Source organism: Plecotus auritus, assembly GCF_963455305.1.
Source record: "Plecotus auritus genome assembly, chromosome: 9".
Taxonomy (NCBI): Eukaryota; Metazoa; Chordata; class Mammalia; order Chiroptera; family Vespertilionidae; genus Plecotus; species Plecotus auritus.
In genome coordinates, this window is record NC_137783.1 from 113,704,448 (window position 1) to 113,727,771 (window position 23,324).

The following is a 23,324-nucleotide window of genomic DNA, read 5'->3' on the forward strand; positions in this document are numbered from 1 at the left end:
CCCCTGCAAGCCTGGTCCCCCCAACTGCCCTCACCTGCTGGCCTGATCTCGCCCCTAACTGCCCTCCTCTGCTGGCCAATTTGGTTCTGATTGGTTGGTTGGTTTCTATGCCAGTCAGCATCTCTGGGCTTATCAAAGGGGCCTGATCAGAAAAGCAGGGCTGATCAGCAGCCCCTAGAGCCTTGGCTGCTGGCCAGGCCCAGAGATAAAGAGAGAGGCAAGTGCTGATCAACAGCTGCCACAGAGGTTATAGATCAGACCCTGCTTCTCTCTTCAGGCCTTTATCCGGGCCTGATTCGCAGCCCCCTCAGCAGTCAGTGCTGGGTCACTGTGCCTGCTACCATAGAAGTCAGTGCTGGGTTGCCACAGCAACCCAGGGCTGACTGCAGGACTGACTTCTGGTTGCTCGAGCCTCCAGTCATGACGGACCCAGGGTTTTTATATATTAGGATTGTTGGAGATGTTACCTCTAGGTTTCTAGTCTTTTGTTGTTGTTGTTGTTGTTAATTTGGCATTCATGAGGTATTTAGAGGAGATTCATAGTTATATTTCTGCTATGTTTAGGGCATCATCATGTCACTCAATTTCTATGTCTTTATTTTAGAAAAGTTATTTTATGATACTATGAGAAAAAAAAAAGCATGGAAAGTTGTAAATATTTCTCTCTTTTCTGCATCCAGCATGGCTAGAGAGTGGTCCAGTTCCTGAGTAGGGGCGGCTGGGGATTGAGAAAATGAAAGAAAGAGGCAAACACAGACATAGAAGGAAAAAACTGGGGCTGGGTTGGACAGCTGTCCTCTGATGGAAAGACAGTGACCCAGAGCCAAAACAGTGCATTTATTTTATACAGCATAATACCAGGAAGTTTTTCTAAAGCCCAAGACAAAGGAGATTATGTGCCTTCTTGTGGCTTCTTTGTAATCATCATTTCTGGGTGGTCCTGAATAATCGTGTTTGTTCCTGGTGCTTAGCTGGATTTAAATAATGAAACCCACACCCTGGTGCCTGAGCTGAAGGTCAGGCTGACAACACACCTGCCTCTGGCAAGATGTGTTTCCAGGATGTGGCTCTGCCAATGCCACTGGAATCAGCTGACAATAATTAATGAAATGCTCATGTGCCTTCCCAGGCACTCTCTACAAAAAGAAATGCTTATTAAAAAAAAAAAAAAAAAAAAAAAAAAGATAACTTCTGTCCCAGTGTCTGCTTTCCCCAATCATACAATGAAGTTGAATTATGCCATGGCCTGTCACTGCCCAGGGAAAGTCCCCACATCATGTGCTTACCTTTGTCAAGTGTCTACAAGCTTGAATGGTCTGTGTTGTGTATGCTTTGCATGAATTTTCACAGGATTCCTCTTTATTTATGACTGCTCTCCAGAGATTATATTTTGTGAATTTCCTGATATCCTTCAGGCATCTCTCCTATGCTCTAGCTTATGTTGAAGACTGTGAGCTTAGATTCACTAAAGGCCATGAAAGTCTATATTCCAGCAAATCATGGGTCAAACCCCCAATGCCTCTTGACACACCTTGCCATCAATAACTAGTATTTATTAGCCTTCCATTTGGAGTGTCTACTAGCTCCCTAGAAGAAATTTAATTGTCCCCCTAGTCATGCCTGAGGGATGGCAACATATAATTTTTTTTCGTAAGACTTTTCTTCCAGTTTTAAGCTTATTGATTTCAGGTAGTTCATAATCAATATGACAAAGACATGTTTCATTTTATAGGACTCCTTAATGCTCTTATTTCAAAAGTGTAAAGTTATCACAGCTATCACATTCTTTAATTTTTAAAGTTTAAAAGTTACTAAAAATATTATTACTTTAAAAAGTACTGGGTAATACCTATTAACTCAAATAACATAATAATACCCAGCCATTCTATGGTTGATATGTATGTATTAGTTTTTGAAATGTATTTGACTAATAAAATTGGCAACCTGAGAAATTTCATTAAGATGTAAGACAGCTGATATTTTGATTTATGAGTTTTATCCAGGCTATACCATACAACTAATGGCAGTTACCCAATCACAGGTCCATGCATAGCAGAAGATTGAAATTCTCCAAAAGAATAGCAGAACACACACACACACACACACACACACACACACACACACACTCACACACACACAAAGCAATAACAAAACACAAACAAACAAACAAACATAGGGCACATGAATTTCCAGAAGCTTCCTTTCTGATCACAGCTTATATCCCAATAACATTTTACATAGCCTCTTACGAATCTCCTTAGTCTTAATGGAATAAATAATTGGGTTGAGCATTGGAGGCACAAAGAGATAAACCAGGGACATGAACTTGTGCACATGCTCAGAGGAATGCTTCCCAAATCGGTGAATCATGGACACACTAACCATGGGCACATAAAAGATAAGCACAGCACAGATGTGTGACACACAAGTGTTGAGTGTCTTAAGTCTTTCCTCCTGGGAGGCAATGGCCAACACAGAGCGCAGTATGAGAACATAGGAGAGAATGATGAGCACTGAATCCACCCCAAAGGCAGAGATGACAATGAACAGGCCATACATGCTATTGATGGTGGTATCTCCACAAGGCAAGCGGATAAGGTCTGGGTGCAAGCAGTAGGAATGGGTCAGCATGTTGGCCTCACAAAACGGCAGCCTCCTCAGAAGAAAAGGCAGTGGGAAGACCATGCAGAAACTGCGGATGATGATGGATAGGCCTATGTGAACCACACGGATATCAGTGAGCACAGATGAATAACGCAAGGGGTTACAGATGGCCACATACCGATCAAAACTCATAGCCAGCAGGATCCCAGACTCTGTCCAGGAAAAAAAGTGGATGAAGAACATCTGGGCTAGGCAGGCATCAAAGGCAATCTCTGGGGCATGGAAGCACAAGACAGACAGTACAGTGGGCAATGTAGAAAAGGACACACCCAAGTCATTGACAGATAACAGAGACAGGAAGTAGTACATTGGCTGGTGCAAGCTCTGCTCCTCCTTTATGATGAAGAGAATTAGAATGTTGCCCAGGACAGAGATAGCATAAAGCAGCAAGATGCAGGCAGTTAACCAGTGCTCCAGGCCCTCCATCTCTGGGAAGGCTGTTAGTGTGAAGCTGGTAATGCTTGAGATGTTAGTCCCAAAACTTTTCATGAGGTCCAGAGAAGCTTTTAAGGAAATACAACCAGAGTGAAGTAAGGTCAGACAGTGGAGGATGTAAAGACCAAGAGTGGTCACTGTCCTCAAGATGAAAGGGACAATGACATTTATATTTGACTAGAGGCCCAATGCATGAAAATTCGTGCACTCAGGGGCGGGGGTCCCTCAGCCCGGTCTGCGCCCTTTCACAGTCCAGGATCCCTCTGGCAGTGTGGGGAGCGGGCCTAAGCCACAGTCAGACATCATTAGCGCTGCTGTGGAGGTGGGAGAGTCTCCCTCCACCACCGCTGCGCTTGCAACCGTCAGCCTGGCTTGTGGCTGAGCAGAGCTCCCACTGTGGGAACGCACTGACCACTGGGGGGCAGCTCCTGCATTGAGCATCTGCCCCCTGGTGGTCAGTGTGCATCATAGCGATCAGTCATTCCCAGTTGTTCTGCCTTTAGGGTCAATTTGCATATTATCCTTTTATTATATAGGATATCAAAGATCATGGAAGGGTAAGGAAGAACTGGGTCAGGGCTCATTGGCTCTAGCCCAGTCATCCACAGATGGGCCATGGACTCCAACTCCTTCCCCACAAAAATCCTTTGACTCTTTTTTTTTTTTTTACATTATTTCATTCTTTCTGTCTCTGTCTTTTATACAGAAATATTCAAATCTTTTCCAGTGGTGGAAGATGGTTTTGCCCTTTTTCTCTACCTAATGTTATCCACCATCTTCTTCAAGAAGCAAGAAACAGCAGCCCTAACTGGTTTTACTCATTGTTTAAAGCATCAGCACTCAGACTGAAGGGCCATAGGTTTGATTCAAGTCAAGGGCATCTACTTACCTCAGTTGCAGGTAGGCTCAGTCCCTGGCCCACATTCAGGATGTGTGTGGGAGGCAACCAATCAATGTGTCTCTCTCACATTGATGTTTTCTAGCTCTTTGTCTCTCCCGCTCCCTTCCACTCTCTCTAAAAAATCAATGGGAAAAATATGCTCAGGTGAGGATTAACAAAACAAAATAAAAAGAAGCAAGATACAATATGTCCTCCATGGAGTTCTTTCCTTAATACTCTCTACTTACTAATGCATTCTTTCTTGTACAGGGGAGGAAATTTTTGTCTATATTCTGAGCGGAGTCTCCTATCTTGCTTGCACTAAAGCATCACTCCTCATCCTCTCTTTGTTGCTTGAGCTCCTCACTTATTCACCAAGAGTCCAGAGCTTCTTCACCCCTGCTTGCTCGTGGCTTTTCTTTCTGGCATGTTTATATCTACTTTCGCTGTTTAGATTAAGGATTCTCAAATTGTGCTGCATGTTGGAATCACTTGAGGAAATTTAAAACCTTTTTTTTTTTTTCATGAGCCTTGCTCATATCAGTTAAATCAGGAACTCTAGCAGTGGAACTCAAAAATCAGTATTTTTTAAAAACTTCTCAAGTGATTCCAATAGGCAGGCAAGTTTGAAAATTAGAGGTTTAGATAATTTCTATGAGCCTCACATATATCCTACCTCACAACAATTTCTTCTTTATTGAGGATTAATTTCAGGATTAACTATCGTAGGAAACAAGGACTAACAAAAACCCTCTTTATTGCCCTCAATGTCCTTCTAGTAATCACTCATTTCTCTGCTCTCTTTATAACTAATATCTTCAAAACTATTTTCCACTCATAATGTCCTTCTAATCTCTTCTCTGTGTATCAATGATCCCAAATCTATGTCTCTAGCTCAGACTTCTCTCCTAGCTCTAGACTCAAGCATCCAACTCCCTATTGATTGAAATAGCTCACCAGCATCTCAACACAACAAATATGAGGTTGAACTGTTAAGTAATAACCATACTTGATCCTCTCCAATATGTATCATCTTATAAAAGTCCATCACCAGGGCAGAAAAACCTCGGAGGCATCTCCCACTTTCTCTCATTCACAGATATAATTGATCTATAACCACCTTTCCAAAATATACTAAGCACTGGCTTTCCTCTCTATTTCATTTCCAACTGTAATTCATCCCTCAGCATCTTTTACCAGACTTTCTGCAAGACCTTCCTTGGTGATTGACCTACTTAATGTCATGTCCCTCTCTAATGCATTATCCACAAAATAGCCAAATTATTTGTTCATAATATAAATAAAATGATGTTGCATTATTATTGAAAAATCTTCCAATGGCTTTCCTCCCTTTTTGAAATAAAATTCAAATAGAATTCAAGCATCTTTACTATGGCATACAGCAGCATTAACACTTCCTGGAAACTTATCTTCCAATTATTCTAATTATTCATTGCATCCCTGCTCAATGTCATATTTCCCTGTTGTATATCCTCATACATATTTTTCTTCATGACATTTATCACTCTTTAGAATTATAATGAATTGTTATATATGTTTGGTTATTTGATTATGTCTTTTCCCCTCAATAAATTGTAAGTTCCCATAATTGTCTGTTTTCCTTCTTATTTTATCTTCAATGCCTTGCCATGTCACCATGCTTAGAGCCCTGGATTAGGACTCAGGGATTACCAGTTCTAGTTCTAATCAATAAATACTGATTACACAACTAAATTACTTTAGGAAGAAGGTATTATAAGCTTCTTCAAATATTTGTACCCTAATCACTTCAGAACTTTGAAGTTATGAATGAGATTTCTACAGACCTCCATGAGGGAAGAGCTGAAATCCCCATTTACCTCTGCAGGGCAGCTCTGGTGGATGGAAGGAGAGAGGTAGGTGAAGTGTCTACTTGGGAAGAAACACTAAGAACTCTGTACACTCTGCATACAACCTCCCTGCCAGCCTCCACCCCCTCCATGCCCTGAACTGTAAAACCGCCTCTTAGGAGTCCCCTGAGCCCAGTATATCCCATGGCTCAGAGGTGGCTGGGGCAAGAGGGAATACAAAAATTGGGGGTAGATGGCTCCTCTGTGACTTGGAATTTAAGGTCTTCATTTTATAGAAGAGGATATGATGCCCAGAAATAATCCGTTCAGTAGGTGAAAACCAGAGCTGGATTGAATCCCAAACCCTTTGATTCTCACAGCAAATTTGAAAGAAAAGCAGTTTCTGTCATATCTTTCAATTCACTTTCCAAATTACAAAAATACTTTTAAATACAATTACATCATATTATTTCCATTACCAGTATGATAAAGTTCAAACTTTTATATGGGCCTGTGCTATGACAACTGCCTTCCTTTCAAATTTTATCGTGAGACATTTTCCCTTTGTTTCTTTTTCTATTGCAACCATAATCATCTTTCAGTTCCTTGACTATGCAAGGCTTACTCCTTCCTCATGGCCTTAGCAAATCTACTTCTCATGTCTTGGAAGCTTTTCCCCATTTATCTTCCCTTCTCCTGGCTAGCTTCTTATCCATTAGCTAGCTCTTAGCTTAAACTGTCCTGTAGAAGATTCCCCTAACCTCTTAGCCTAATAAATGTTTACACTACATTCTGCATTGGTCTTTTCTAGCACCTGCAGAGTTGTGATTATTGATTTAATGCAAACAATAAATTATGTATTCGGTGCCTCTCCTACATTACTATGTAAATTCCATGAAAGATGAGGCTATGTCTTTCTTATTCTTTAATATACTCAAAGCACTCAGCATAGGGTTTAGCAAATAGTAAGCATTCAAATAATACTTTTGCCATAATTAACACTCTCAGTATAATAGCATCAGCCTTCTTTCCATCTGGAAAATGGGTTGCCATGGTATTTGGTGAATCGTGTTTTAGGGTACAAAGGACATGAATACATCTATTCAATTTATGCTGTTTTGTCAATGTATCTAGATTCCTATCAGCCCCACAGTGCAGAATGATCTGTACTTGGTTGTTTACTTAAAAATAAATTTTTTTACATATTTTTGCCCAATCTAAACCATCTATTCATTTCTAGATAAAATCTTTATAAAGTACCTGTATCACTTCCTACCTTAATTAATCTAAGCCAATGTGCACTGAAGAAACCTTTAACCCTACAGGCTGTGTGAACATGTCCCTTCTCTGGCCTACCACATATAGTAATCATGGCATCTTATGTCACTAGGTGATAACTATTTCATGTATACTAATTGAGCAGTTTATGTGTTGGTCAGCTCCACTAATATATTTAAACTCTACAAAAGCCTTATGAAATGGATACCACTGTTTTGCCTATAAGAAAACTGAGACACGCTGACTTAAATAACTTTTCCAAAAAGTGTAAGTGGTAGAACTGGCATTTAAATCTAGGCACTCTTTCTATTTTTTTTTGTTAGTTTATTTTGTTCATTTGATTCCACTTAATAAGTGAAATCACTTATGCTTATTTCAGTTAGCATAATACTCTCCAGGTCTATCCATGCTGTTGCAAAAAGTAAGATTCATTTCTTTTTTACAGCTGAGTAGTACTCCATTATGTAAGTATACCAATGGCTTTTTTGTCCACTCATGGGCACTTAGGTTGCTTCCAAATCTTGGCTATTGTAAATAATGCTGTAATAAACATAAGGGTGCAAATATTCCTTCAAAAATAGTGTAACAGTTTTCTTTGAAATGGAAATGCTGGGTTATAAGGTATTTCCATTTTTAATTTTGTGAGGAAACTCCATACTATTTTCCACAGTGGCAGTACCAATCTGAATTTTCACCAACAGTGCTTGAGAGTACCCTTTTCTCCACATTACTAGCACTTGTGTGTTGATTTATTTATGGTAGCCATTCTGGCAAGTGTGAGGTGATATTGTAATTTTAATTTGCATTTCTCTGATGATTAGTGACTTTGAGCATCTTTTCCTATGTCTACTGGTCATCTGTAAGTCTTCTTTGGAGACGTGTCTATTCAAGTCCTTCACCCATTTCTTAATTGGATTGTTTGGGGGGGGGGTTGTGTTGTTTTTTTGTGGGTTTTTTTTTTTTTGGTGTTGAATCTCACAGATAAAGAGAACAGACTGACAGTTGTCAGAGGGAAAGGGGGTTGGGTCTGGATGAAAAAGATGAAAGAAGTAAGCAAAGAAAAAAAGCACACCCATAGACACAGACAATGGTATGATGATTACAAGAGGAAAAGGGAGTAGGGAGAGGCAGAAGATGGTAAAGAGGGGATAAATGGTGATGGAAAGAGACTTGACTTGGAATGGTGAACACACAACACATTATACAGTTGATGTATTATAGAATTGTATACCTGAAACCAATATAATTTTATTAACCAACTAGAGGCCCAGTGCACAAAATTTGTGCATGAGGTGGGGGTCCCCTAAGCCCAGCCTTCACCCTCTCCAATCTGACTTCTCGGGGGATGTCCGACTGCCAGTTTAGGCCCAATCCCTGGTTTCAGGCCTAAACCAGCAGTCGGACATCCCTCTCACAATCTGGGACTGCTGGCTCCTAACTGCTCACCTACCTACCTGCCTAATCACCCCTAACTGCCCCCTGCCAGCCTGGTTACCCCCAACTGCCCACCCTGCCGACCTGGTCACCCCCAGCTGCCCCCCTGCCAGCCTGGTCACCCGTAACTGCCCCCCTCTGCTAGCCTGGTCACCCCAACTGCCCCTCAACCAGCCTGGTAGCCCCCAGCTCCCCCCCCCCCACTGCTGGCCTGGTGGCTCACACAGCCTGCTGTTCAGTCATTTGGTCGTCCCTCACTCATCCCTCTGCCGGCCTTGTCAGCCCACGCAGCCTGATGTTTGGTCGTTACTGTTACTGTGATGGCGTCCTGGACAATTTGCATATTCATCTATTATTAGTATAAATGTCGCCCTAATAAATTCAATTAAATAAATAAATAAGGCCCTGGCTAGTGTGGCTCAGTTGGTTGAGCATTATCCCATGCACCAAAGTGTCGCTAGTTTGATTCCTGGTCAGAGCACATGCCTGGGTTGCAGGTTCAATCCCAGGTTAGGACATATACAGGGGGCAACTGATCAATGTTTCTCACATTGTTGTTTCTCTCTCTCTAAAATCAATTAAATAAATAATAAATACATAAATAATAAAATGAAATAAATAAATTGATCCAGGTACTCTTAGCCATTATGCTATATGGCAATATCATGAGTTCAGAGTTCAGAGGGTGAGTGCTTCTCTGCCTTATTCTCCATAAATCCTTTCAGTATCTAACATGGTGCCTAGCACACCATGGGTACTCAATAGCTAGACAACAAATAAATGGATGAGCCTCCTTTGTGATCTGGTATCTTGCATTTCTCCGCCAAAACTAAGACCATCACTGTTTAACTTTAAAAGGCAATAAGAGAAAAAACAAGAATTGCAACAGTTTTCACAGTCATGTCACCAATTCAAAATCACACTAAAAGGGGGAGAGGGAATGGGAGATATCTATAATACTGTCAACAATAAAAAAGACATTTAAAAATGGAAAAAATTGCACTAGTCATGGACTTGCGAAAAAGACTGCCTGGATTCAACTCCTGCTCCTTTACTGACTATTTGTGCCTCAATGGCTTCACCTATAAAACAAAAATAATAATTTTGCCCACATCATAGCCTGCTGATAGAAGATAATGATCCTATCTAATAAAAGGGAAATATGCAAATTGACCATCACTGCAACACACAAGATGGCTGCCCCCATGTGGTCAAAGATGGCTACCCCCATGTGGACACAAGATGGCCGCCACGAGATGGCCAGCAGGGGAGGGCAGTTGAGAGGGACCAGACCTGCAAGGGAGGGCAGTTGGGAGCAATCAAGCCTGCAGGGAAGGGCAGTTGGGGGGGACCCAGGCCAGCAGGGGAGAGCAGTTGGGGGGGACCAGGCCTGTAAGGGAGGGCAGTTGTGGGCAATCAGGCCAGCAGGGGAGGGCAGTTAGGAAAAACCAGGTCTGCAAGGGAGGGCAGTTGCGGGTGATCAAGCCTACAGGGTAGGGCAGTTGAGGGGGACCCAGGCCTGCAGGGGAGAACAGTTGGGGGGACCAGGCCTGCAGGGGAAGGGCAGTTGGGGGGACCAGGCCTTCAGGACAGGGCAGTTAGGGGTGACCAGGCCTGCAGGGGAGGGCAGTTTGGGGGGACCCAGGCCTGCAGGGGAAGGCAGTTGGGGGGCGGGGCAGACCAGCAGGGGAGAGCAGTTAGGGACGATGAGGCTGACAGGGGAGGGCAGTTAGGGGTGAATGGGTTGGCAGGGGAGGGTAGTTAGGGGGGACCAGGCCTGCAGGGGAAAGCAGTTGGGGGCGACCAGGCTGGCAGGGGAGGACAATTAGGGGTGACCAGGCCAGCAGGGGAAGGCAGTTAGGGGCAATCAGGCTGGCAGGGGAGCAGTTAGGCATCAATCAGGCTGGCAGGGGAATGGTTAGGGGATGATCAGGCTGGCAGGCAGAAGCGGCTAGGGGCAATCAGGAAGGCAGGCAAGCAAGCAGTTGTGAGCCAGCAGTACTGGATTGTGAGAGGGATCTCAGATTGGAGAGGATGCAGGCTGGGCTGAGGGACACACACCCCCGTGCACGAATTTTGTGCACCGGGCCTCTAGTTTTTAATAATAAAATAAATTTTGAACTTTGACAAGCACATATTAAGCTACCAAGAAATGTTATCACTAGTATTACTTTGAAGCTGGCAAAATGAGCATCAGAGATTTTAAGTGACTAATCAAGTTAGCCCAGTTGAATCAAGAGATCAAGTGGGACTAGTCCTGACATCAGCTTGCCACAGAAAAGTATTCTGTCATTTTGCTTTAAACTAATTATCTGATATTATCCTGTGGCTACAGGATATACTTTCTGGCTGCCACAGGCTTCTGGTAAAGTGGGATGTAGGGAGTAAACGTCTGGTGTTCCTGATATAGTACACCAGGTAGAATGAGTTTCTTAGGACCCAGAATAGGGCCCTCATAGGAAGTAATAGTGACTCTCTACTGTCCAAAGTTACATCTGGAAGAGAATGGCTTCCCTAAGAAAAGTAAATGCTTATCCCTAGAGTTAAGTGCTTGAAAAGCATCTCTGTGGGGAGCCAGCTGGAGTACCAACACTCAACCCTCTCCCCTGTGAGGTTCACCTCCTAGGATTGTTCAGCTTATTCTCATTTGTCTCCATTTCTCTCTTTCTCCCACATACATTTTATTTAAACCATAATGTATATGTTTCTTAAAAAGTAGACAATGCAGATAAATAGAAAGTAAATCTTCCTGATTCTCACTAACCATACAACTACTAATATAATTTGTTAATGCTTCCAAATACTTTTATATGCAAATGAATACGTACTTAACAATAATATTACATGTTTGTGTTTTTACCCAAAAGAAAATCATCAACATGCTAGAAATGTCATCTGAAAAATATTTCATTTGAAATACTACTAGTACTTTACAGTGGTTTATATATTATTCTAAGCTTTACTATACTAGAAATCTGTTTTGTAGACATATATTCTATTTTAATTACCGTGTTTCCCTGAAAATAAGACAGTGTCTTATATTAATTTTTGCCCCCAAAGACACGCTAGGTCTTATTTTCAGGGGATGTCTTATTTTTCCATGAAGAAGAATACGGTACACATTTATTGTTAAATGAAAATAAAGGAAATTTATTACCTGTATATGGTACGGTAGTACGGTAGTTGTCAACACAAACCAGACAAACTGTGAATCCTGCAGTATCAAGAATTTACTCACTTATTCAATGACAATCATGTCATCATCTTCTGGAACATCATCATAACAATCCAATTCCTGAATTTCCTGGTGAATTTCTTGTGACTCCATTTCTTTCAGAATCAGTGGACCAAATCTCTCATGTTTAGCAATAGCACTGTCTTTAAATGAGTACTTCTTGTCAAGGTAGCCTGCTCGCAGTGCATTTGCAATGCAACTGTCAGTGATTTTCTCCCATGAATTCTTCACCCAAGTCACAACTTCTTGCAGTTTAGGTTTCACAAAGTTTCCACGCTGATTTCTCTCCATTCTATTTTCAATGTAGTCATTAATTTCCATGCGCAAATTGTCTTTGAATGGCTTGTTTATTGCAATATCAAGAGTCTGGAGATAGGCCGTCATTCCTGCGGGAATCATTATCTGATCTATTTTTCTTTCGTGAAGAAATGTCTTCATGTCTTTAGGGTGGTGAGTGCTGGCTGCATCCCAGACTAGCAGACCTCTTTGGCTCCCTCGCATAACAAGCAGCAGCATTAAATCGACCCACTTCCTTATAACTGCTTGTGTGGCCCAGGCTTTTTCAGTTTCAAGAATAAAAACGCCCAAAACACGTTCAATCTTTTCCTTCTTGCCCTTAGAAATGATTAAAGGTGGGATTTTAGTGCCATCCAGATGAATTGCCAAAATACAGGAAACATGTGCACTTTCGTAAGCAGTGGAGGGAATGTACGCCAAGGAGGCACCCCGCTGTTCAATTGTTGTTTGAGATGATTGGCCCATAAACACTGCAGTTTCATCCATAGCAATCATGTTGGAAAGATTGTATTTAGAGAAGTCAGCATCATCAATAAAGGACTTGGATGCAAGTGCTCGCTTAATAACTTGAGTATCTTCCAACCTAAACAATGTTGTAGATCTTCTTAAAGACAGTTCACTCGCTGAAGGAAATTATCCAGCCAGTGTTGTGATGCTTTGAAGTCTTCGGGGGCTATGTCAAACTGTGGTGCCATTGCAAGGGCAAATTCTTGAATCTGAGCCCTATTCACAACCAAAGCCTTTGCTCTCCTGTCAACAACCCATTCACAGATCAGGTCTTCCAGCTCGGAAAATAATGGTTGCCAACCTGATCCACACTTGTGCTTTTTAGCATTTCCCTTGTCCACTTGTTCAATGAGGTTACCATACTCTGCTCGCCATTTTCGGACCAATCGGATACTCAACATCTTCTCTTTGCAGAAAGCAGTAAGATTTTGGCCCCAAGAGTCTTCCACGATTCCTTTCTTGTACTCCACGGAGTAGCTTTTTCTTTTTGCGCTCATTTCTAGGGGCAAAAAAAAAGGAATTGGGGTATCAAGGTGGGGGGCGGGGGATCACTCAAAATGACACAGGGAGGATCAGAGGGGGGAATCAAAATGGCACAGGAGAATCAGAGGGGGGATTACCATTTTAGTAACCCCTTTTGATCCTCCTGTGTCATTTTAAGTGATCCCTCTCCCCCCACCCCTGTGCCACTGAACACCTTCACCAGACATCCCCCCTACCCCTTTATCAGACATTTACCCCCTGGGGCCTGCCTGGGGGCTGTCACTGGGCTTGCTGGGGCCTGGATCTGGGCTTGAGCAGGGTCTGCTACTGACTGAGAACCTTCAGTCATCATGAAGGCGGCCGCAAGCATCAGGTAGTGTCACCAGAGACAGACCAGCACTCACCACCTTCGCCGCGTCCCGTCCGCTCTAATCCTCCCGTTCTTCTACACGCATCTGCGAAAGTCTCCTCCTCTATCCCGCCCCGTGCTCACAGCTCACTCCAACCTCCGCTCTGCCTCCACACAGCAGTGACGTCAGGACTCCGCGTAATGTCACTGGTTGCTAGACGCCAGTCGGGGCGGCCCTAGCGACCAGTTTACCGTAAATTAATTTTCATTCTGAGACAGAGCCTGGGGGCCTTATTTTTGGGGGATGCCTTATATTTCACTCAGAAGGAAACCTGTAAGTAGGTCTTATTTTCAGAGGATGTTTTATTTTTGGGAAAACACGGGGTAGTATATTTTTAATGTTTTAGCATTGGGAAGTTACCTCTATTCCTGCCCAATCTCTTTCCTTTTTAGAACATTTGAAGGATGTTCAAATGTATAATAATACTAAATTAACCTTAAAATCATAATGTCATATTCCAAAATATATTCAGAATTAAATAAACTAAATTTGAAAAAAAAAATAACACTTTTGATATTTGTTTAATCTTCCAGTAAGGCACATGTTTTGTGTCTATTCATTCAAGTTTATTTTTAAACTATTAACTATAGTTAGTCTATTCCTTAAAATTTCTCATTAAAATATTACTGAGATGAATTGATTTTTAAGTTTGATAATTGATATATTTAGTAATTAAAATATTTGCTATATTTTTTAAACATTAGTTTTGCATTATTATGTTATATTTGGGAAATTTTTCAAATTTTGATAATCTTTGCCTTTCAACCTTAGTGCTTTCTTGATCCACAAATTACATTACTTGCAAATAATAATATTACATTTGCATTCATTCATTTATCCAATCCACAAGTATTTGTGAAATCTACTAAATAATTTTTGCAATATTAAGCTCTAGGGATAATCTGGTTATTATAAAAGTAAGTATTTTCCTTATTGAGTATTTATATCTCAAGCAATGTACTAACCATCTTACTTATATAATCTCTAAACTATAAAAACATAACAAACTGGTTATTTTTGTAGTAAGTTTACAAATGAGTAAAGTAAGGCGCAGAGAGATTGGGATTTTCCCAAGGTTTTGATTGATCTTGGACAAAATTCACACTCTTTCTAATATTAACAAACAATCCATTCTTTCAAGAAGCTTATGATTCAAATAGGGAAGTACATACAGAGAAGGACAGAATCATATCTAGGTGTTGTGGTCTAATTCTACACAAATACATTAGAAGTGAAAAAAAATAACAAAACATTTGTTTTTTCACTGTTGAAGGTGAGGGACCAGGTAGATGGAGGGCAGGTAGTAAAGAAAGTGCTGGAAATGCTGAGTCAGTATCTGTTTTGATAAATAATTAGAATGATCTGTAGTTTTAAGCATATAAAAATTGACAAGATATTTCAAGTAAAGGCTACCAAAACAAAAATACAGAGGCATACTATAAAGTAACTTGTTGGCCTAGCAATCACATGTAGTTCCATATAGTTGGAGTAAATTTTTATTTTGAGGGTATAGGGAAATAGTTAGGAGGAATAAGACATAAGAAATGGACACAGTGGTCATATTATTAAAGTATGGGATTTGGACTTTATCCTTAATCAGAAAAAGCCATTTAAGGCTACGGATGATTTATAATCAGATAAATTCTTTAGGGAGATCATTCTGGCTGAAGCTTGGAAAAGTGAGAGAAAAGAATGGTGAACATGTGGGAGATATTGCCAGAGTGAAGTGAGGGGTAATATTGAAGGCCCAGAATGGGCTAACAACAATGTTGAAGTAGCAGCAAAGATTGGATAAGCTAAAGTATAATTAGAATTTTCAGGATTTGGTACCCAATCCTATCTAATAAAGAGTGAATATGCTAATTGACCATCACTCCGTCACAAAGATGACTGCACCCACAGCTGAGACCAAGTTCCCTTAAGGAGCCTTAATGAGCAATCAGCAGGGACCTGAGGCTTGACAGGGGACCTCAGGCCGCACCCCCCACCTGGCAGGGCTTGACAGGGGACCTCAAGGTGTACTTCCCATCCTGGTGCTGGGCTAGGGGACCTCAGGCTGCTCCCCCTGCCCCAGCGCCAGGCCGGAGGACCTCAGGCCGCTCCCTCCACCAGGTGGGGCTTGACAGGGGACTTCAGGCCACACCCCACGCCCCAGCACCGGGCCAAGGGACCTGAGGCTGCGTCCCCCTGCCTGGCTGGGCTTGACAGGGGACCTCAAGGTGCACCCCCAGTACTGGGTCGGGGGAACTCAGGCCTTGCCCCCACCCAGCGGGGCTTGACGGGGGACCTGAGGCTGTGCCCCCCTCCCTGTGCTGGGCCAGGGGACCTGAGGCTGCACACCCTTGCCTGGCAGGGCTTGACGGGGGACCTCAGGCCGTGTCCCCCACCAGGCAGGGCTTGATGGAGGACCTCAAGGCACGCCCCCCACCCAGGTCTGGGCTGGGGGACCTCAGGCCATGCCCCCCATCCTGGCACCAGGCCAGTGGACCTGAGGTTATGCCCCCTGACCTGCAGGGCTTGACAAGGGTGGGACTGGCCGGTTCTGGATTTAGCCCAATGGAAAGGGTGGGGGGGCGGCCGGGTCTGGATCTCACACGATTTTGAGGTGCATGTGGGTGGGCGGGGACTTGACTCTGGGTCCCATGGTGCGCCCCAGACTCTGACAGGAGGAAGGTTTTCATATACACTTTACTAATTTTTTTTCATCTCTGACACTTCTATTATAGAGAAAGGGCAAATAGTAATATTAAATTATTTCCTCTAATTAATCCCCTTTTAATTTGCACAAATTTCGTGCACTGGGTTACTAGTTACAAATAAAGGGATAAAATAAAATAGCTCATTTCTCTCTCAAGGTTTGTTACATTACTAAAAGATTCCTCTAAAACAGTGGTTTTCAACCTTTTTAATGCCACGACCCTTTAATATAGTTCCTCATGTTGCGGTGACCCCAACCATAAAATTATTTTCGTTGCTACTTCATAACTGTAATTTTGCTACTGTTAATGAATCGTAATGTAAATATCTGTGTTTTCTGATGGTCTTAGGCTCTACAGCAGCGGTTCTCAACAGGTGGCCTAAGACCATCGGAAAACACAAGATATTTACATTACGATTTATTAACAGTAGCAAAATTACAGTTATGAAGTAGCAACAAAAATAATTTTATGGTTGGGGGTCACCACAACATGAGGAACTGTATTAAAGTGTCGCGGCATTAAAAAGGTTGAGAACCACTGCTCTAAAAAGTAGTAAGTAGCAAAGTCCAAAAATGGCAAAATTGTTTTTTCCTCATTTTAACCAGAAGACAATTTAACACATTAAGTAAATATACAGATGATATTTTATTTTTATAGAGGGCAGACTTTTTGTTTCATTAGATATCTTTTCTGAAATCTATTGTTTACATATTTTTTCATTATCTTGCTCATTAACATAATGAACTATATTGAGGGATTTTTGGAAAATGTGTCTCTTTTTTAATCCTAGGATGCATCAACTATTCTTTGTCTATATTGCTTAATTGCATTTACAACTTTTAGTATTTATTCATATGTTTTCATTATATGCTTAATCTATAGAAATTTTGCTGATATATTTTTTCTGTATCTCTTTATCAAGACTATATTTGACCTTTTACATAGCTTTCAAGTTTTATTTTTGATTTAAAATGTATAAGAAGAGTAATCTATTTCTTAAAATTTTGTGAAAAAGTAAAGAAAAAGATATTGTACTATGTTGGAGATGGTGGGAGTATAGTTGTCAACTTTCATTCTTTTTTCTCAATTACCACGTAATTCTTTATTTATTTACATTTTATAATTGTTCTCAAAATACCAATTTGTTCAAGATTTTGAATTACAGAATGTTCTACTATCATTTATAAAATAAATCTAATTTACTAATATATATGATTTTTTAAGTTTTATTTTCCATTTGACTTGAATTTCCAGAGGTTGGTGTATTCTTTAGCTTCATAAAGAATTAGTCATTGGATTACTTTCACTCTTGTCCATTCACATTTATTCACTTCTCTTCTTTAATTATTTTTAATTGCTTTATAAAGTATTTTATTCTTTTATAATGTCCTTAATTGAATGCTTCATTTCTTAACTTTTACTCTTTTGTTTTTTATAAAAATACCACCCAGATTTACCAAGTTTAATTATTACTGAAATTTATATTATTTAATACAATTTATATGCGATTACATTTATTTCATCCTAAAAGCTGGGTGGACAGTGTATGTCATTGAAATAAATATTTACATGCATAGCTATAGCTATTATAGCATATATATTATTTTAAACAATATTCTTTTGACATAGTTATTTTATTTTATTGTGATAAGGACACAGCATGAGAGCTATTCTCTTAACAAATTTTAAGTGTGCAACACATTATTGTTGACTATAAGTACAATGTTCTATAGATCTCTACAGCTTATTCACCTTGCTTAACTAAATCTTTCTGCCCATTGATTAGCAACTAACTCCTCATTTCCCCCTCCCCAAGCCCTTGATAACCATTATTTCACTCTTTGATTCTATCAATTGGACTATTTTATTTACTTCATCTAAGTGAAATTATGCAGTATTTATCTTTCTGTGACTGGATTATTTCACTTAGCATTATATCCTCAAAGTCACCCATGTTGTTGCATATTGCAGAATTTTATTTTTAAAGGCTGAACTAATATACCATTGTATACATATAGCACATTTTCTTTATGTGTTTATTGGTTGATGGATATTTAGGTTGTTTCCACACCTTGAATATTGTGAATAGTGCTGCATTGAACATGGAAGTGCTAGTAGTTCTTTGAGATCCTATTTCAATTATTTTGGATAAATATATCAAATGGTTATGACACCAAAAATACAGCAAAAATAAATAAATAAACAATTGGCCTACATCAAACTAAAAAGCTTACATACAATAAATAGAATAATCAAATAGTATAAAGGCAACCTATGAAATGGAAGAAAATATTTACCAACTATATATCTGACAAGGGGTTAATCTCCTAAATATATAAGAAATGTACAATTCAATAGTAAAAGAACAAATGGGCTAAGGAGTTGAATAGTCATTTCCAAAGAAGACATACAAATGCTCAACAGGTATATGAAAAATGTTCAATGTCTCTATAAAGAAAATGAATATTGAAACCACAAAAAAAAATCATTTTACACTGGTCCAGATGGCTTTTAGCAAGAAAACAAAAGATAACAAGTCTTGGCAGGGGTGTGGAGAGGTCTGGACCTTACACATTGATGAGAATGTAAAATAGTGCATCTGTTATAGAAAATATGATGAAAGTTCCTCAAAGAATTAAAACTAGAACTATCTTTGCCATCATACTGGGAAAAAGAATCCTTCACTCATTGTGGCACTATTTCCACAGTAATAAGTAGTTTTCTTTGTGATAATTCACTTTAAACAATTATAATAAAAATATATTGTGACAAATTTGGGGACTGATTATGAGGATGTACATTTTTTAATTAAAAAATAAAAACAGCCGAAACCGGTTTGGCTCAGTGGATAGAGCATCGGCCTGCTGACTGAAAGGTCCCGGGTTCGATTCCGGTCAAGGACATGTACCTTGGTTGCGGGCACATCCCCAGTGTGGGGTGTGCAGGAGGCAGCTGATCGATGTTTCTCTCTCATCGATGTTTCTAGCTCTCTATCCCTCTCCCTTCCTCTCTGTGAAATATCAATAAAATATATTTTAAAAAATAAATAAAAAATAAAAAATAAAAACGTTTTTTGCTAAATGATAACCCAGTTTACCTTGCCAAAACATGTTAATTAGCATCTTAACTAGTGCCAGGATATCATTAAGCATCTGGTGGCAGAAATCCTAATAGGTTGGTGCCCAAAAGCAAATTTTAAAAGCCTTGTCAAAATAAGTCTGGAAAACTCAAATTTGAGTAAATATCTTCTGAGTCTTGGCCTTTCACCATGATTCCTGCTTAAAACTTGGTTCCCAGTAGTATTTTGAAAAGCCTCTGACGAATCTCTTTGGTTTTGATGGAATAGATGACAGGGTTGAGCATTGGAGGAACAAAAAGATAAATGAGGGACATCAGTGTGTGCACATACTGTGGAGCATGCTTCCCATAGCGAGCTGCCATAGACACACCAACCATGGGCACATAGAAGATGAGCACAGCAGACATGTGTGATACACACGTGTTGAGTGTCTTTAACCGTTCCTCCCAAGAGGCAATGGCAAGTACAGAGCGTAGTATAAGCACATAGGAGATGAGAATTAGTGCAGAGTCCAGACCAAAGGTAGAGATGACAATGAATAGACCAAAAATATTATTGATGGTGATGTCACCACATGGCAGGCGGATAAGATCTGGATGCAGGCAGTAGGCATGAGAGAGTACATTGGCCGTGCAGAAAGACAACCTCTTCAGAAGGAAAGGCAATGGGAAAACCATACAGAAACTGCGAATGATAACAGACATGCCCATGCGTGCCACATGGGCATCAGTGAGCACTGTGGCATAGCGCAGTGGGTTACAGATGGCCACATAGCGGTCAAAGCTCATAACCAGCAGGATTCCAGATTCTGTGAAGGAGAAGAAATGGATAAAAAACATTTGAGCCATGCAAGAATCAAAGCTGATCTTCCTTAAGTGAAAGCAAAATGTAGCCAGTACTGTGGGCAGTGTGGAAAAAGACACACCTAGGTCATTAACTGACAACATGGACAGGAAATAGTACATAGGCTGATGCAAGCTCTGCTTCTCCTTGATAATAAAAAGGATAAGGGCATTGCCCACAATGGAGACAATATAGAGGGTACCAAGGAGCAGAAACATCCAGTGTTGGGAGGTCTCCAGCCCTGGAAGACCAGTCAGGGTGAAAGGAGGAAACTCTGAGCTGTTGTGGGGGTGACTGCCCATGCTGGGGCTATTTCTTAGATTCTATGACCACTCTCCTGTAAAAAAGAAAATAATACAATTTTATCAATGGCCTGAGCCTAATATTTTAAGACTCTTAGATACCATCCAGCAACTTACTTAATGACATTAGTCGGTTTTGTTCACCAAATCATTCATTCTTGTCTCTCATTGTCACCAACATTTCTGAAATTGTCTGAGTTTTCTCATTTTTTCTAGCTGGCTAAACAGATTGCGTTGCCTTTTCTTTACAGCTGTGCCTATTGCCACTTTGCTCTTTTTTTAAAAATATATTTTATTGATTTTTTACAGAGAGGAAGGGAGAGGGATAGAGAGTTAGAAATATCAATGAGACAGAAACATCGATTCAGCTGCCTCTTACACACTCCGTACTGGGGATGTGCCCGCAACCAAGGTACATGCCCCTGACCAGAATCGAACCTGGGACCTTTCAGTCTTCAGGCTGACGTTCTATCCACTGAGCCAAACCGGTTAGGGTACCACTTTGCTCTTTTTCACATTTAAAGCTATGAACTCTTTATGGGCATAACTCTGTTTAAGATCTATGGGGAAACTATTCTTCCTTCTTCCTGAGCATTCCATGTATTCATTGAACCATTCCATGTTCTTCTTTCCACTTTCTTAGGTTACTGAACATTTACTACCTTATTATGACTCCCCAGATTTTCTACTCCTTTGTAGTCTCTCAGTTCCTCCATATATTTGTCCAGACAGAAGGTAGGTGGAGAAAAAAATATTCATGCATAGAGATAACTTTCCAGACATTCATCAAATGCACTTGACTCCCATATATCCATTCATCTTTTAATTCTTCTATCATTCATTTATGGTATAACTTTTCTCCCTGAATAACTTAATTTGTTGAAAATCTTTTAAAAATATTTTAGTACTGAATAATCATGAAATCATAGTTCATAACCATTAAGTATTAATACTTAATAAATAATTAATAATCATTTTTCTATACCATGGAATTACTTCTCATCCATGTTCTCCATCTGTCTAAGTAATAACATCATTGTGACTAAGATTAAAACTCAAAACCCAAACATCACTGACTCTTTCCTTTATGTTCTACATTAAACTGGGTAAAAACTGATGAAAATACTGACCCCAAACTGCCTCTGCCAGTACCTTTTTTCATTTCCTTTGACCTTCACTTCATAATTCAGAACCAAGAAAATTTGTTCTTTTACCATAATAACAGCCTCCTAATAAATCTCATGCTTATCTTTATTTCATTCTCTAATCTGGAAGACTAATATTTATATATATATATATATATATATATATATATATATATATATATATATACCATTGTTCTGATGAGAAACCTTGCATGTCCCCTCATTGCCAAGGGATCAAATCCAAACTCATTAGCCTAGGATTAAAGTTCCTCTATGATCAGTACTAAATCAATATTTCTGGTCTCAAATCTCAGAATTTCCTTCCTTGTTCCTCAAGATACACAGATAGGTCTATTTGCTGTTGTACAAATGTGAACCACAGCTCCTCAACTCCCAGAGGTTTCCCAGAATGTGCTTACGCATTCAAACCATCGTCCAGGCCCCAGGATCAGTGATGCCCTTCTTCATGAACACTTGGCTGGTCATTGCCAGTGGATGTAACTTCTCCCATCATTTTCACAGTTCTAATTTGCATCTCTTTCTGTACTTGATTCTCTCCTTGCCTTGCATTATAGCTGTGTGAGTCCTATCTTTTCTACTGACTCACCAGCTGCAAGAACTCAGCCCTAACTCTTGCTTGGTGTTTCAGTCCCGGCCATGTTTAGTGCAAGGTCTTGACGAGGAGATGTACTAAAGTCTCTGATCCCTTCTTGGTTGTGGCTGTCTTTGTTGTAAATTTCAGATAATAAGAAATTTAGCTAAAGAGGTTATGAAGGTCCAAGGGGTAGATGGTTGCATCTCTGAGTTGCATCTCTGAGTTCTAAAGCCTGACCTGCACCCTCACCTCCAGCTTTTCACCTGCCTTTGCTCCTTCATATGCATCAGGACTTCTCTATCCTTTCTTGTCAGGATGCAATTTTTTCTCCATTCCATATTCTTAAGACCACTTTGCTTTTCCTGATAACAATTCCTAAACATTTTTTGTCACCTCTGTGTACAATATGCAGACACCCTCAATTTGGAGTCTTTTAGGACGAGGTAAAGTCCTGCCAAGGGTCTTCCAAAGCAGCCAGTGTCTTTTTATGTACCTCCCACACCAGATTATTCTGAAAATGTGTGGGGGTATTTATTCACTTCAAGGCATCTATATCCAAAGTACAGCCTAATAGAGTGTCTCTGCTGGGAAAGTGGCTTGAAGCAGAAAGCATGGCAGGATTTCAGAGAATACGAGCAACAGATAGAAAATATAGAACTGGGAAGGTAATAAAAGTGAAAGCATGCAGGAAAAGAAACAAAAACTAAGACCTGACTCAGATTAGGGACAGTCTTTCCTCCTTTATACTGTCATATTCTAACACTCAGTATTTCTAAACTGGATACAGAGTGCCTTAGGCCTGAGTCTAGAGGGTCTGATGCCCCAATTTACCTACCTTGGATAGCTCCATGCATGGAAGGCACAGAGGAAGGGACACCAGTAGTGGGGGTCCTGCATGCCCTGCCCATAGCTTCCAGTTACCTCTGCCACCTGGTTGGCCTGAGCAATATAAGGCTGCCTCCAGGAAATCTCTTGAGCTTATAGCAGCTGAGGAGCTCATGGACCACTGGGAATATGGAGCATCCACAGTGCTCCACAACTCTCTGATTTAGCATTTCAGAACTAGAGGGACCTGCAAGAATATTTCATGTAGCTCCCATTTTTTATAAGAGATCATTAGAGCCTAGAAAGAAAAAGAGACATCTCAAATTTATATAGCTTGTCAGTGGCAGAATATTTAAACCTAGGTCTTCTAACTTAGCTTTTTTA

General features: G+C 40.4%; 2 protein-coding genes across 2 annotated transcripts; both read right to left on the minus strand.

The window, feature by feature from the left end:
- Nucleotides 1-2,208: 2,208 nt before the first annotated feature.
- LOC308233366 (olfactory receptor 51I2-like) lies at nucleotides 2,209-3,153 on the minus strand (the record flags this gene model as incomplete). Its single annotated transcript, XM_080640291.1, has 1 exon — nucleotides 2,209-3,153. One exon carries the CDS (start codon nucleotides 3,151-3,153, stop codon nucleotides 2,209-2,211), a length of 945 nt encoding a protein of 314 aa, XP_080496417.1.
- A 16,277-nt stretch (nucleotides 3,154-19,430) lies between these two features.
- LOC308233365 (olfactory receptor 51I2-like) lies at nucleotides 19,431-20,375 on the minus strand (the record flags this gene model as incomplete). Its single annotated transcript, XM_080640290.1, has 1 exon — nucleotides 19,431-20,375. The coding sequence occupies one exon, from the start codon at nucleotides 20,373-20,375 to the stop codon at nucleotides 19,431-19,433; it is 945 nt and encodes a 314-aa protein (XP_080496416.1).
- Between the last annotated feature and the right edge of the window lie 2,949 nt (nucleotides 20,376-23,324).